Here is a 16,755-nt window from a genome sequence, read left to right on the forward strand (position 1 = left end):
TCTCCTGTTTCTTTTTGTAAAAATAGGCATATAAATACTTCACAAAATTTTTTTCCTTCTTTCCTACATATTACATGCTTTTTGTACTTCACCTTTTTCACTTAATATACCTGGAAATCACTCCATATCAGTTGATAAAAATTTTCTTTTTTCTTATTTTTGCAACTACACATTAACTCTATTTTGTGTGTTTACCACAGTTTGCTCAACCAATCTCCTATATTTGGACTTTTAGATAATTTCTAATACTTTGGAAATACAAATAATAATGTCAAAATAACCTTGTGCATATATATTTTTATATTGTTGGAGGCTGAGCTTCAAGGTGAATTCCCGAAGATGAATTATAATGCCAAGGAATGAATTAATCTGTAGTTTTGTTAGATATCATCATATTATTCTCAATAGTGGTGGCACTAGTTTGCACTCCCTTTAGCACTATATGAGTGTGCCTGTTTCCCCAAAGCCTTGATAACAGAGAATATTGTCAAACTTGAAATTCATGACAATTAAATGGAGAAGAACTGATATCTGAATATATTGTTAAATTTACATTTATTGTGTATACATTTCATGTTTTTCAAATGATTAAGAGTCATTTTAATTTTTTGTGTGTGAGTTATTTGTTCGTGGCTTTAGCCCATTTTTCCATAGGATTTTTCAGTTTTTCATTCTCAATATTTGAAAGTTCTTTATCAATTAGGCATATTGATAAAGGTATATATATTGATATATCATCTATGATATATGTTGTAAATATTTTCACTTACTTTATTATTTGCCTTTTGACTTTGCTTTTTTCCCGTGCATATTGTTTTTATTTTTAAGTAGCTAAATTTATTCATCTTTTCTTTCATTACATATATATTTGTACAATTGTAGTTACATATATGTGACCATATAGTATATGTATATATGCATATGTGTATATAACTCTAGATATAGTATTTATAGACTATAACTGTACATATATGTATCTACAAATATAGCTATAGATAGATATGGATGCACATGTTATGTATACATTTAGTTAAGAAAATATCCCTTTTTCTCAAGAGTTTTTAGTAGGAATGGGTGTTGAATTTTGCCAAAGATTTTTGTAAACAGCTGTGGAGATTATTCTTACCCTTTTTCTTCTTAGTTCTATTTATATGGTAAATTATATTAAGCATTTTCCTATCATCAAATGCTTCTTGAATTCTTGTTATAACCCTTAGGTAATGTTTTCAATTCCCATCACTATGTTTCAGATATCAGTGTCTCTACTGCAGTGGCCTTGACTCTATTGACAGCCTCCTTTCTGAAGCCTTTAAAATTTTTTCTCATATGTTATCCCTGAAATCATACTTTCTTCTTTATTATTTTCTCTTCTTTGTGCATAATTTAATTTTTATATGTATCATACTGTACTGTATTTATTTGTTTAAATGTCTGACTCTTCCATTAAATTTTATATTCACTGAAGGCAATAAGTAGTTCTTATATTTTGCATCAATTTCATGAGTGTGAAATCTACAAACCCTAAACTGGCCATCCAAAAGAGATATTCACAAACAGTGCTTGTCATATTTTTCTAGTAACTAGCCACAAAATTAAAATCAATTCTTATTCGTAGTTGTGTTAGATTTCAGATCTGTTAGTCATCAAAGCATGTCCCTTTGAATCAGTGCAATGGCTTTATGTATAAGAAAAATCCAATGCAACCCAATTATCTATAAGAGTGGAATTAGGCTTATTTCAAACCAGTGATGCAAAAATGATTCTACCATAGATGGAATTCTCAGATCCCTGTTCTTCTTCCCATTCAGCATGAACAGATACTTATGTTTTGAAGAGATAAAATGCAGAATAGAGAGGTTAACTCTTATACATGGCTCTCAGGGTATCAGGACCACTATCAAACTTCTCTGAAGGATTCATGTAACTGTTGTTCCATACCCTCCAGCATACCTTCCTGGCACTTTTAAGTATTTTCTGGGGACAGTTGAATAGCATAATGCTGTAGTCAATTTTATTTGGTGATGGGTCTTCTTTGGGCAGTAAATGGGAAATAGTCTGACAAAACTCAGGGCAAATGTGCATATGTTTCTGGCATGTACGGAGGGTAGTTGGAAGTGGCCCCATGCTGTCTTCTTTATGTTGTGATATTGAGCTTGTTTGTCTTCCCCATTATTCCACCCAGTGTCCCGCCCCACAGTCACAATGCCGCAGAGCCTTTGAACAAATACAAGGAATCTGAGTGAGCAGAACAGGAAAGACTGTAACAGAGACTGGAGGCTATGAAGATGCTGTCTGAGGAGAAAAATTTAGATTCTACTGTTCCCATTTCTGTTATTTGACCCACATAATATCAAGACCCATCACAGATACCCTATTCCAGCTTTAAGAATAATTCCAGGCTTGTCTGATGGTAGTGGGTTATCAGAACTTAGTAACATTAGTGTCACTAAAGTTGGTATACAACCCCCCACTGCTAAATTAGACTGGCTAAAAAAAAAAAGAATACTTCCAAAAGTATTCCCTGGCCCTGACCTAGCTTAAGGTAATAGTGTCCTGCTTTCTGGTCATGCCGTCCTGGCTGCAGCACGATGCCTTTGTTAGCAATCTAGGAAATCTGGGAAGAAGGCACCTTTGCAGGAACTGGAAAATAAACTGCATTGATTTCATGATTCTCACCATGTATTTCTGCTACTAATGTGGACACCCATCTTTCAGCTGATTGAAACAGCCATGATTGCTGTTGTCAAAAAGTCAGTTAGGCTATGCATGTCAGTCCTGGTCTCAGAGAGAACAAACTTTTTGTATTTCTGAAGATTCTGCCTTCAGGTTCAAAGCCATCCTCCTAAGTCTGGATGCCAAGAGGGCTGCCTTCAAGAACCTCTTCCCCTGTTCAGAGCCTCTGAGACATTTTTCATTATCTCTGTCCTTAGTTTCTGTAAACTTTCTTTTCAACTTGTGATCTTGATTACTCTTCTTTCTCTTTTCATTTCCTCATTTTCTTTGACACTTTCTAGAGCATCTCACCTCCTAGGGTCAATTATTTCTACTTTTCTTTGTTTTCTGTTACAATTTGTTAGCATATACTACCAAGGCATAAAAAAACAATATTTATGACCAAGCATGTGGCTCATGCCTGTAGTCTTAGCACTTTGGGAGGCTGAGGCGAGTGGATGACGAGGTCAGAAGATCAAGACCATCCTGGCCAATGTGGTGAAACCCCATCTCTACTAAAAATAGAAAAATAAGCTGGGCATGGTGGCATGTGCCTGTAATCCCAGTTACTTGGGAGGCTGAGGTAGAAGACTCGCTTGAACACAGGAGGCAGAGGTTGATGTGACTCGAGATTGCACCACTGCACTCCAGCCTGGTGACAGAGAGAGACTCAGTCTCAAACAAACAAAAAAAAAAACCCACCAATATTTACTTAAACACACACAAAGCAGCTCTTGTCTATAGTAAAAGAAGATGCCAAAGAAATTAAAGATTGATTATACACTAGGCTACAAATCAGAGAACTGGGTCATCATTTTGGCTTTATCATTTCCAATCGTGTGACCTTGGGCAAGTCAATTTCATAGAACCCTTAACTCATTATTTGTAAAATAACCTCTAATGCCCATCCTGGTCAAATGTTCTATGATTTTAAAGACCTATAAATGCAAAGTTAATTTGGTGAAATCGACCACATCTTCTTTACTTAAAACAAAACTCATGCTGAAATTTGAAAATACTCTTTTTTTTAAAACTAAAGTGTGCATTAGGCACTTACATTTGAGCTAAAATATGCCTACCTCTGGATCTATATGTGTAGGTTAACTATTGCTACAATATTATGTAATAATCACACAATTTCAGTGGCATGAAACAATATTTAACTTGTGTGCCTGTTGAGGTAGGCTGTGGGTTTTGCTGATCTAGACTGGGCCAGCCTTGAGGGGTTCTGCTCCATGAGCCTTTCTTCTTCTTCTCAGCACTAGTAGGCTAATTTGAAAATGATCTTCTCATGGTGATGGTAGAAAAGAAGAGAGTGAATCCAATCATAGAAGTAGTTATCAAACCTTGGGTTAGTCATGCCCATGATACTCCATTGCAAAACAAATCTTGTAGTCAATTTCAGGTGTGTTCCTGGTGCAGGTGGGTAAGGAAATGAATATCTAAATAACAACATTAACTAACACACAGTGTTTTGGAAATAAGCAGCAAACATACTTACATGTGGCTTTTTCTCAGTGAAAATTACACCTTAGGGATTAGAGTCTAGTATTGCTATTTCTCCTATGAGACAGAGCTGAATTCACTTCTAGAGACAGGAGTTGCTGGCTGAGACAGACCCTATGAGTTTACTTTTATACAATTTAAGCCTCAAATGAAACTGTCATGTTAGTCAAATAAGGGATGTCAAGCTCACAGTACTACCTAAAAGGCATCTGGGGCCCCTCTAATTTGCAGGATTGTGAAAAGTTCCTCTGAACTACTCACTGAGGACCCCTCCATGGATAAGGAACTGCTCACTCTATTCAAGTTGTAATGAATATGCAAATGATGACCAGAACTTAATTATGAGACTAAAGGAGTGTACTTCAAAGAAGAGCTAATATAAAAACACAGTGAGACACCTGTCATGTGATAGATTGATAAATTACATGGATTTATGTTTTACTGTAAATCTGTCTCTCCCTTTACTGAAACGATCTAAATACCTCCAACCCTGCCACTTTCTACCCCCACTTTCTACCCCTACTTTCTACTTGTTTTCATATATCCTAACAAAACAGTAAAATAAAGCCACAGTGCTTTGTACACAAATTACTGATGATTAAGTCATATTAAATACAAATAGCTATACACATGAAGCAACAGCCATACATCTAAAGTTAGAATTTGTTTCTTGAGAACTATTAAGGAATTAATTAAGGCAGGTAGCTGTTTATTTTTTTAGTTATTGAGCTGTACAGTTATCTATTGCTATGTAACAAATTATACTCAAACTTAATGGTATTAAAAGATAAAAACTTATCTCATATGTTAGAGGTTCAGAAATTTAGAAAAGGCTTAGCTGGGTAGTTTTGGCTCTCTTGAGGTCTTGCTCAAAAGATCAACTGAAGTTGCAGTTATCTGAAGACTTGACTGGTGGCTGGAGGATCTGCTTCCAAGATGGCTTCCTTACATGGCTGGCAAGTTAATGCTTGTTGGCAAAATACCTCAGTTCCTTGACAGGTGGATTTCTCAGTAGGGCTGCCTGGGTATCTTCATGGCATGGAATAGGCTTTTCCCAGTGTCAGTGGTCAAAGAGAGACCAAAGTGGAAGCCACAGTATATTTTATGACCTAGCCTTGGTCAGTTCTAAGCTTTTTTGGCTATACCAAGGATGAGACTGGTACTCACTCTCAACATTGTGCAAGTGCGTGACCCCGAGTGTGAATGCCTCCTTACCTTTTTTTCCCAGGTACGTTGATTGCCTCACCTTAATCCAGGCCCCAGGTTACCTGAATCATCTGTAGTCAGTGTTGGAGGGACTGTTTAAGGATGTGAATACTAGAAGGCAAGAACACTGGGGCTCATCTTAGAGGCTGGCCACTGTAAGTTAAGCACCTACCTCAGATTCTTATGAATGAGAAAGAACTTCCACTGGCTCAGCAGTTCACAACTTTGGCTGAACATGTGAGTCATCTGACAGTGCTGATGGCTGTGCCTCATTCCTCAAACATTCTGATTTAATTGAACTGGAGTGTGACAGCTATGGTATTTAAGAAAAAGACATACCCTCCAAATAACTCTGCACAAGATATTCTTATGTGCAGTCAGGGATAAGTATACTACAAATGAACTTAAGTTTCCTTTTGGGATTAAAGTTCCATGCAGAATTTGCCTATCACTGTATCTGTCAACAACGTCTGTTTTTCCCTCCTGGAGCAGAGAGTATGGGAAGGTTTCAAGAGACAAGGAGGATTGGTAATTTATTCACTCACAAACTGTTGCCAAATACAGAGCATGTCTGGCTGACTAGATTTCTTCTCTGAACACCTATACATTCTGCTTCAACTATTTTGTAAAAGATTGGTAGGAGCAAGGTTGATTAATCAGTGCTGTTCTGATTTGAGGCTCTTTATCTTTTCAAAACAGATCAAAACAGGCAGGCTAGATGAACAGGAAAGTCCCCAGATGAAAAAGAGAATAACAGGAATTAGATGAGTAGCGTTGGGCTTAGGCTGCCTGTTTACTTACAAAACAAGTTTGGTACCAGTTTAATGGACACGCACACGAAGGCACTCAAATGAAACCACTCTTGGCTCATACAATTTTAGAGGCCAGTGAAGTTTTATATCTTCCAGCCTACTTGGTTGTTGGCTAGTTATCTCTTTGTTCCCTCTTCATCCTGGTCCATGTGGCAGGAGTCTGGGCTGAACATGGTAGGAAGACAGTGAAGGAGGACTGAAAATGTGGTTCTTGTGGTTCTTTTCCTGGTTTTCCTTCCAGGAAAATAAACAACAGAATTTCAATATGAAGACTAACCATACTTCTCCATTACTTGGCAGTCTCGTTAAAACTTTTACATTGACTTTTTCTTATAATTACTTAGGAAACGTAACAAAGCCCCAGGATTTTGGCAATTAGCTTACAATGTTAATAGATGTTCAAATAAGAGGATCAGGCATGGGTGTGCACTTCAAACCATTGCTGTCCTTCCATCAGAGAATTTAAATAAAAATACTGTTTTTTTTATTTTAATTGATGGCAGACTATTGTACCCTTCTTACATAAGCAAGAAAACCTCTACAAATTGCATTGAGTGTGAGCATGGCATATCCTTTCACTCTTAAGTTTCAGGCATTTGGAGATGAAAGAGGGTGAGTTGCTGGGAAAACAGATCACTCACTTCTGACTTTCATTTCAGCTGCGGCAGAGGGGTGGCTGAAGAGTGACTATATTAATAAAGCACAATGTCTACCTTCGCAATAGGATTCCAGCAGAGTTCTGCTGTGGGGCAAAGTCTCACGAGACTAGAGGGTCTCCATCTCATGACAAGGCAGATCACTTTCGTTGGGCTCTTGAATGCAAGTGTACTTGATGGGAGGTGGTGGTGGCTTGAAAGGGGGAGGTCTTTCCATGCTAGGAAGAAAACATTGGTCTTTCAATGCTAAGAATGTGAGGGAGTCTTACGCACAGACACATAGACATGCATTGTTTTTTTAAAGGAGAACACAGATTGATGAGAAAGAGATATACACTCCCAGTTCTTTCAGCATTTTTGTTGGCACAGCCCTGTGCTTGTTAGGCCTATTAACCATTTGAATGTCATGATCATACCATTAATTAATATTTATAATTTTGTAGTCTGCAAAGCATTTTTATCATAACATACTTTGTATGCAGAAGTTGAGTGTTATTGTCACCATTCTACAGACAAAACTGAGGCTCAGAGGTTTTAAACAACTTGCCCAGGAGAACCAGACCAGCAATTCAAGTCTTTCCACCAGAACTGATACTCTCCATAACTGTTTCTTAATAGAAAAAACGTTTCTCTTATGTGGATTAAAATATTTCTTCAGAGACTAAATCTTAAAATTCTAGGACTTAAGAATGAAGCTTTTCAAATAGCCTCTTTGCTAGCCCTAGCCCCTTCCTTCACCCAGACACTCACTATGTACTATGGGGATATGATACAAATGGGAAGTAAAGCTCTTCTCAGTCCCTGAGTACTGGGTAGATAATGCCTAAATCCCTTTTGTTTGAATCAGTGAACATTCTTAAAGTCATCTTTGTACAAAGCACTATTTTATGTTAGTACAAGTCATCTTTTTTTTCTGAAATGCATTAAAGAGCTAGATTAGTGTGGCATTTAGCTATATAAATGCCCTGGCTATCTTGGTATCAGGAAACAGAAATACATCCCTGACCATCTTTATGTCCATCACTCAAACATCTCTATGCCTTGGCAATCCATAGTATCTTAAGAGAGATAAAGAGTGGGCAATGGCGGGGGGCGGAGGGAGGGCGAGGCGGGAGGAGGAGGGAGAGATTGATTCTCATCTCTATATAACACAAACATTTGAATACAGAACAATTAAAAAAATCAAATTTTCGGATTTCATTTGTTCATTTAATATAAAGCTCTCCAATCCTTATTACCCAATTTTCAGATACTTTAATGGAGTGTTCATATATATTATTAAGTGGATACAATTCTATGAAAATTGCACTTTTGTTTTTCGCAGGAATTATGAGTTTCTCAAGGTTATGTGGTAGCTAAATTGTAGTCCTTGGAAAAGAATTCAGAATTTCTAATGACTGATTTAGTGTTTTATTCACCACTCCCTGCATGTGATTATAGAGTCTGCAAGGATACTCTAGAACAGATAGAATAGCATATGGCACGATGGTTAATGTTATCTTAGAGCAGTAGTAAGACAAGTGCAAGATCAGCTCTGGGTACTAAGGTCTCTTCCAATTGTGGCCCAACCCAGACTGACTGAAAATAGCAAGTCAGAAAAATGACACTTAACCTTATGTACCGTTTCCGGCTTTTGATTGGAGAGGGGTTTTGGAAAATATTTCAATAAGACAAGAAAAAAAGGGGTAACTCAATGCTTACTTTCTTTTCTTCTTGGGAAAAAAAGGAAAAGGGCAGTAGAAGCCCATTCTAGTTAAAAAAAAAAAAGAAAGAAAACAAAGAAACAAACAAACAAAAAAAACAGATGGAAACCTCTTAAAATTACCTTTCTCACTCAATTTCACACTTGAGCATCTAGGGCCAGCTGAGCCCAGGCAGTTTAAAAATGCATGAAAAGAAAAAAATAATGAAGATGAAAAGAAAAATCAGTTTTAGTTTTGAGGGGAGGTGAGGCACAGTTCTCATTTCATGCCCGTGGACTTGCTCTATCCGATGAGTGTTACCGTCTAACTATGCCAATGCAGAGAGGAATACTGTGCCAGGAGTTGGGTATTTAATCCCAACTGCGTGGATGCTGGGAGAACTATATAATCTCTCCGAGCTTCTGTGAGCCTTTTTTACTCATTAAAATATGAGAGGACTATCATAATGATATATTGTACTGATGAATATTTTACAATGAAAAATTATCAGTTCCTACATATCTTAGTATTATACTCACATTTCTTTTTGATATTGACACCATTTTCTCACTCCAAGGCCAAACAGTACCATGCAGCAAAAGAGTAAAACTGCTATAATCACTGGCCAGGACATTCCATCTTTGGGCTTATTGACCACAATACCTGAAAAGGGCATAAAGAAAGATAAACTTTAATCCCAAAGTTTGCCATTTGGAAAACAGGATTAGTTAAACTATTTCTCCTATGTGAAACATAATTTATTGAAGAAACATAATTTATTGAAGATCATGGCTCACTGGCCATGATCATACTCTAGGAGTGGGCATGTCTATCCCTTGTTACTTACACAAGGTGATAACTCTTAAAAGTTAATTATGTCTCCTACCAGAAATTTTCTGTGGATATATATTTATAAGCATACATACGTACCATGAATATATACCCCTCCCTTTTTTTAACAATTGGGGCCATATTATACACACTATACTGTCCATGGCTTCTTTTTTTTTTTTTCTTGTTTTTCACTGTCTTAGGTTCAGAGGTACACGTGCAAGTTTGTTATATGGTTAAATTGCGTGTTGTAGGGATTTGGTGTGCAGATTGTCTTGTCACCCAGGTAATTGGCATAGTACCTGATAGGTAGTTTTTAAAATCCTTACTCTCCTCTCAACTTTCACCCTCAAGCAGGCCTCAGTGTTTGTTGTTATCTTCTTTGTCCATATGTACTCAATGTTTAGCTCTCATGTATAAGTGAGAACATGCAGTAGTTGGTTTTCTATTCCTGTGTTAGTTTGCTTAGAGTAATAGTCTCCAGTTCCATCCACATTGCTGCAAAGAATATGATCTCATTCTTCTTTATGGCTTCATAGTACTTCATGCTGTATGTACCATGTTTTCTTTAGCCAGTGACTGTGGATGGGCATTATGTTAGTTCCGTGTCTACTATTGTGGATAGTGCTGTGATGAACATACATGTCCATGTGTCTTTATGGTAGAACAATTTATATTCCTTTGGGTATATATCCAATATAATGAGATTGCCAGTTCAAATAGTAATATTGTTTTAAGTTCTTTGAGAAATAGCCAAACTGCTTTCCACAATGGCTGAACTAATTTACATTCCCACCGGCAGTTTGTAAGCATTCCCTTTTCTCCACAACCTCACCTGCATCAGTTTTTTTTTTTTTTTTTGCTTTTTATTAATAGCCATTCTGACTGGTGTGAGGTGGTATCTCATTGTGGTTTTAACTTGCATTTCTCTAGTGATTAGTGATTTTGAGCATTTTAAGTATTCTAAGAATATAGAAACCATTTTACCTTTTTGACATTTGAAATTTTTAACATTTTACATGTTTTTAAGAAAAAGAGGCCAAAAGACATACACCTGGCCTCTTTTTCTTAAAAAACCTTCTTGGAATACTTTCCATAGCAGTGCATATTTACCTCATTCTATTAAATGACTGGATATTTCAATGGATATACCAGGTTATTTAATTTATCTCATAATGTTAGAAGGTTAAATTGTTTCCAGACTTTGTTATTGCTAATGATACCCCAGTGGAATTCCTTATATTTGATAAATCTTTAGGTATTTCACTTACATAGATCATTTGGACAAAAAGCTATCTGGATTGGTTTTCTTTCCTAGGTAGTAAACTGCTTGTAAGTGAAGACAAGGATTTAAATTTCTTTCATTGCCCAGTTTTTATTACACTGCTTTTCATATATCAAAATCTCAAAAAAAATGCAGGTCAAAGACATAGATTTCATATTAGTTATCATTCCTAGATTTCATATTAGTTATCACATCTTTTCTGTGTTTTACGTAGCATGGACTGCAACCATATGTTATCATGTTAGCATTGGTTAGAAATGTTGAAGATTTTTCCCTTTCATACAACATACATCCAGGGATTCGAGGCCTTCCTGATTCCCACCCCTATCAAAGTAGAAACTGTGGGTTCCCTGGAGACCCATGTAGTCCTATAATACATAATCATGTAATACATTATATATACAGATGCCTAGAAAGTTTACATAGTTCAAACCACTAGAGTAGCATGATTGTGAAAGAGACAGTTGGTCAACTCAGGACTAGACTAAGTTCCGTTTTACACAAGTCAAAATTTACTAAGCTCTACCTTGGTAATATGGTGGGATATAATATTTTATCTCCAAAATTTTAGATGAAGGAAAGGACAAAAGGTTTTATTTTATTTTTTCCATATGTTTTTGGGGTACAGTTAGTATTTGGTTAAATGAGTTAAGTTCTTCAGTGGTGATTTGTAAGATATGGTGCACCCATTACCCAAGCAGTATACACAGCACCATATTTGTAGTCTTTCATCCCTTGACCTCCTCCCACTCTTCCCCCCAAATCCCAAAGTCCACTGTGTTCTTCTTATGTCTTTGCATCCTCATAGCTTACCTTCCTCACATATCAGTGAGAACATACGATGTTTGGTTTTTCATTCCTGAGTTACGTCACTTAGAATGGTAGTCTCCAATCTCATCCAGGTCACTGCAAATGCTGTTAATTCATTCCTTTTTATGGCTGTGTAGTGTGTAGTATTCCATAATGTGTGTGTATACGTGTGTGTGTGTGTGTGTGTGTGTGTGTGTGTGTGTGTAGTTATATATGCGCCACAGTTTCTTTATCCACTCATTGATTGGTGGACATTTGGTTGGTTCCATGATTTTGCAATTGTGAATTGTGCTGCTATGAACATGCATGTGCAAGTATCTTTTTTGAGTAATGACTTCTTTTCCTCTGGGTAGATATCCAGAAGTGGGATTGCTGGATTAAATAGCAGTTCTACTTTTCGTGCTTTAAGGAATCTCCACACTGTTTTTCATAGTGGCTGTACTAGTTTACATTTCCACTAGCAGTATAGAAGTGTTTCCTATTCACTGCATCCATGCCAACATCTACTGTTTTTTTATTTTTTGATTATGGCTATTCTTGCAGGATTAAGGTGGTATCGAATTGTGGCTTTAATTTGCATTTCCCTGCTCATTAGTGATGTTGAACTTTTTAAAAATATGTTAACCATTTGTATATCTTCTTTTGAGAATGGTTTATTCATGTCCTTAGCTCACTTTTTTTTATAGGGTTGTTTGTTTTTTTTTTACTAATTTGTTCAAGTTAGTTGCAGATTCTGGATTTAAGACCTTTGTCAGATGTATAGATTTTGAAGGTTTTCTCCCACTCTGTGGGTCGTCTGTTTACTTTGATGACTGTTTCTTTTGCTGTGCAAAAGTGCTTTAGTTTAATTAGGTCCCAGCTATTTATCTTTGTTTTCATTGCATTTGCTTTGGCTTCTTGGTCATGAAATCCTTTCCTAACCAATGTCTAGAAGGATTTTTCCAGTGTTGTCTTCTAGAATTTTTATAGTTTCAGGTCTTAGGTTTAAGTCCTTAATCCATCTTGTGTTGATTTTTGTATAAAGTGAGGATCCATTTTAATTCTCCTACATGTCTTTGCTTCCCGCATTTCAGTGAGAACATAGCCAGTTACGCCAGCACCATTTATTAAAAATGATGGCCTTTCAACCACTTTATGTCTTTGTTTGCTTAGTTGAAAATCAGTTGGCTGTAAGTATTTGGGTTTATTTCTGGGTTCTCTATTCTGTTCCATTGGTCTGTGTGCCCATTTTTATACCAGCATCATGCTGTTTTGATGATTATGGCTTTATAGTATAGTTTGAAATCAGGTATGTGATGCCTCCAGATTCGTTCTTTTTGCTTAGTCTTGCTTTGGCTATGTGTGCTCTTTTTTTGTTCCATATGAATTTTAGAATTGATTTTTTCTAACTTCACGAAGTATGATGGTGGTATTCTGATGGGGATTTCATTGAATTTGTAGATTGCTTTTGGCAGTATGGTCATTTTTACAGTATTAATTCTACCCATCTATGAGCATGGGATGTGTTTCCATTTGTTTCTGTCATCTATGATTTCTCTCAGCAGTGTTTTGTAGTTTCCTTTTAGAGTTCTTTTGACTCCTTTGTTAGGTATATTCCTAAGTATTTTATTTTATTTTATTGCAGCTATTGTAAAAGGGGTTCAGTTTTTTATTTGGTTCTCTGCTTGGTCGAATGTATCATCAGCAAACAGTGACAGTTTAACTTCCTCTTTACCAATTTGGTTTTGTCATATTCCCAGGGTTGTTTTTCTGTTTTCTTCCAATTTGGGTAGGCTCTGTCAGAGGGAAGGTTTAGGGCTGAAGACTGTTGTTCAGATTCTTTCGTCTCACTGGGTGTTCCCTTGATGTAGACTCTACCCCTTTTCCTATGGATGTGGCCTCCTGTGAGCCAAACTGCAGTGATTGTTGTCTCTCCTCTGGGTCTAGCCACCCAATGAGTCTGCCTGGCTCCAGGCTGGTACTGGAGGTTATCTGCACAGAGTCCTGTGATGTGAACCGTCTATGGGTCTCTCAGCCATGGATACCAGTGTCTGTTCTGGTGGAAGTGGCAGAGGGTGCAGCAACGGGACTCCATGAGGGTCCTTACCTTTGGTGGTTTAATGCTTTATTTCTGTTCTGGTTGGTCTCCTGCCAGGAGGTGGAGCTCTCCAGAAAGCATCAGCTGTAATAGTCTGGAGAGGGACTGGTGGTGGGTGGTGCCCTAGAACTCCAAGATTACTTGCCCTTTGTCTTCCACTACCAGGTTGGATAGGGAAGAATCATCAGGTGACGGCAGGGCTAGGCATGTCTGAGCTGACTCTTCTTGGGCAGGTCTTGCTGCAGCTGCTGTCGGGGATAGGAGTGAGAGTCCCAAGTCACTAGAGTTGTGAACCTAGGAGAATTATGGCTGCCTTTGTTGATTATGCAGGTTGTCAGGAAAGTGGGGGAAAGCCAGCAGTCACAGGCCTCAACCAGCTCCCATGCAAACCGAAGGGCCAGTCTCACTCCCACCATTCCCGCCAGCCAACAGCTCTGAGTCTGTTTCCAGGCAAAGGGTGAGATGGGGTTTGTGTGAGGCTATCTACCTCTCAGAGTATTTGGCGTGTCTCCTGGGTGCTGCAGGAGCAGTCTGCTTCCTTCAGAGGGTCTGTGGGTCCTCTCAAGATTGCTGGTTTGTTCTTGCAGTTGATCTGGAGCTGAAATTCACAGTGCAAGCCTCCACATACTGCTCTGTCCACAGCTGTAAGCTAGCCCTGCCTCCCATCTGCAATGATCCCTCGCTTTTACCAAACAAAAGGTTTTAAAGAGGTCTTACATCAATGCCTACAATTTTTTTTTCCCAATCAAATGTAGAAAATGAGACCACTGCCTTCACGATGGAAGTGGAAAAGCAGAACTCCACTCTTGACCCATCTCTAAACTAGACAGCTGTTTAAGGCACCAATATCTTATAAATCTTGGTAGTGCCTCAGTCTGCAGATGTATTGCCATGACATGTGCAAGGTTATGCTCCAGTGATCAGAAGACTGTATGACCTTCGATACAAAATGAGCTGAGTACCTAGGTATAGTGCTCCCTAGTCAGATGAACACCGCTGAAGTTGATTATGCCTGTGAACTTAGAATCATGACCTTCATTAGGAGGGTTCCAACTTGACTGAATCTTTTGCTCTCTTATGTTATAAAAGAAGGGATTACATTTTGCAAGAGAAAATTACATTAGTTGAATTATAGGAGTACTCTTTGTTCCAATGATTTCCTTCTCAGACTATGTTTTCATGGGCCTGAAATATTTTTTTGCTACTTTTCACCTGAATAATTCTTATTTATTTTTGTCAGATTTTAATTTAAGTATCATATCCTCAGAGAGTCCTCTCCTATCGTCCAATTAAAATCAGGACTTCCTGTTTGACAACACCTTATCATAGTACTTATCTAAAATAGAATTAGTTGTATGATTATTTATTTACAATACATGATCTCTAATAGATTATAATCTTCAAAAAGCGAGCGTTTTGACTGTGTATCCACCAACTGTCATAGTGCCTGGCAAGTGGTAGATACTTGGTAAGTATTTGTTGGTGAATAAAACATAAAATTCCCCAAAATATGACAAACGGCTTACCAGTGATATGGATATGATTAGTTTTCGTAGATCCATTGGCAGTTGTGGGGACTTCAGAAAATGCTCTGGCTGTGCTGGTAAAGACATTGTCTAGAAATATAAAGAGGATACCTGGGGAAGATATCTCAACTTGATCAAGTGGCATAAAATCACGACTGGGTATCATGTGCTGTTTGAAAGAGCTCGATTTAAATTGTCTAAGTATCCCTTAAATGTTATGTTTAAAGTTTATTATGAACCAGTTTACAGCAAGGCTGAGATGCTGAGATTTATCTAACAATTGCCAAAGGAAGACAATTTCCTATTGGTTGAAAAAACCAAAAAAGCAGCTCCACACATTCAAACAACAAGATGGTGTCTGCTAAAGAATCTCTGTGAGAAATTTAAGTGGTACAGAAAAAGGCCAGAGTTGGGGGTCATGGAAAGGTAAGAGGCCCTATCCCTATTCTTTTGGTATGAGAAGTTCCACCGATCAAAATACTGATTTCTCCCAATGCCAATGTGTTTGATAAGGTTAATAAAAATTCCTTTCCAACATTAGACTAGACAAATCCATGTTGACTAATGATTCTGTTTTCCAATGAAAAAAATTGTAATACGTTTTTCATAGATCTAACTGGTAAAAAAAATGCTATTATGCGGATTTTTTGAAATAAAATGTATAAAAATCTAAGGTTTGGTGTCTGAATATCTTCTTTGAATGTCTGGGAAGAATTTTGGTTCCATTCATTGCAATTTTCACCATCAAGATGTACTTTTACATATCTATCTGAGGCTGAGTTCTTGTTTTTACACCTTGTACCCAAATAAAGCTGACCACTACCTTCAATGTCCCAGAATCTTCCCCATCTACTCACCATGAAGTGTTGAGCCTGCACCTGAGGGAGATGAACTGTGTGTTTCATGGGGTATCCATGAAACTGCTAAAGGAAGAAGATAACAGAAGAGTTAACCTATATAAGACTAGTTATTCTATTATCTCTTCTTGACTGCTAATTGAATCTAATAATTATAAAAAAGAATATTAATGAATACTTAAAGCAAAATCATTAAACTGTTCTGTAGCATACACTAGAATGTCCTCAAACAAAGTGGGAGTTGAAGGGATTCTTGTGGTTCAAATGTCTATAATAAGAAAAGTTGTAATTATGGCCACTTAGAAGCAGGAAAGATATAGAAAGAAAACACTAGGAGATGTTCTTTTAGCCAGAGAGTGTGTCATGCTCATTTCATAGATGAGCCAAAAAAAAAAAAAAAAAAAAAAAAAAAAGTGGAAGAGAATGAAAGGCCAGGTGTGTTATGGTGGCCTTTAGTCAAGAAAAGTTGCCAATAGGACTTTGAAGACCTTGTTAGAACATGCATAAGGGAAGAAAATACTTTGTGCTTGTGGGTCAGCTGACATTCTTGCTGAACTGTGGAAACGAAATGTGTTGGCAGTGAATTATCAGACCCCTGTGGTCACAGGCTTTGTCGGCTGCTGAGTGAGTCCTTTTGAAGTATTTAGAAGCAAATCTTTCCCTTGAGTGGATGGCAGCGAACTCAGGCAGCACATATGGCTTTTGAAATAGATCTAACAACTCATTTTGTTTATTGCCCTATCTCTGGCAAGAAAGATTCACTCCTTGGCAGGCACCACATATCTGTATCTGATA

At 37.4% G+C, this 16,755-nt stretch overlaps 1 protein-coding gene across 2 annotated transcripts in view; it reads right to left on the bottom strand.

The window, feature by feature from the left end:
* Positions 1–1,013: 1,013 nt before the first annotated feature.
* Positions 1,014–16,755, bottom strand: part of CD96 (CD96 molecule) — a 93,906-nt gene continuing 78,164 nt past the window's right edge. For both annotated transcript variants that reach the window (XM_074404402.1, XM_039477381.2), the window contains 4 exons: positions 15,961–16,026; positions 15,104–15,193; positions 9,114–9,237; positions 1,014–7,110 (listed from right to left, as the gene is read on the bottom strand). In XM_074404402.1, coding sequence (XP_074260503.1) covers positions 7,002–7,110; positions 9,114–9,237; positions 15,104–15,193; positions 15,961–16,026 — 389 coding nt within the window. In that variant the 3' untranslated portion in view covers positions 1,014–7,001. The remainder of the gene's footprint in view (positions 7,111–9,113; positions 9,238–15,103; positions 15,194–15,960; positions 16,027–16,755) is intronic.

This window comes from Saimiri boliviensis, chromosome 8 (assembly GCF_048565385.1).
Source record: "Saimiri boliviensis isolate mSaiBol1 chromosome 8, mSaiBol1.pri, whole genome shotgun sequence".
Classification (NCBI taxonomy): Eukaryota; Metazoa; Chordata; class Mammalia; order Primates; family Cebidae; genus Saimiri; species Saimiri boliviensis.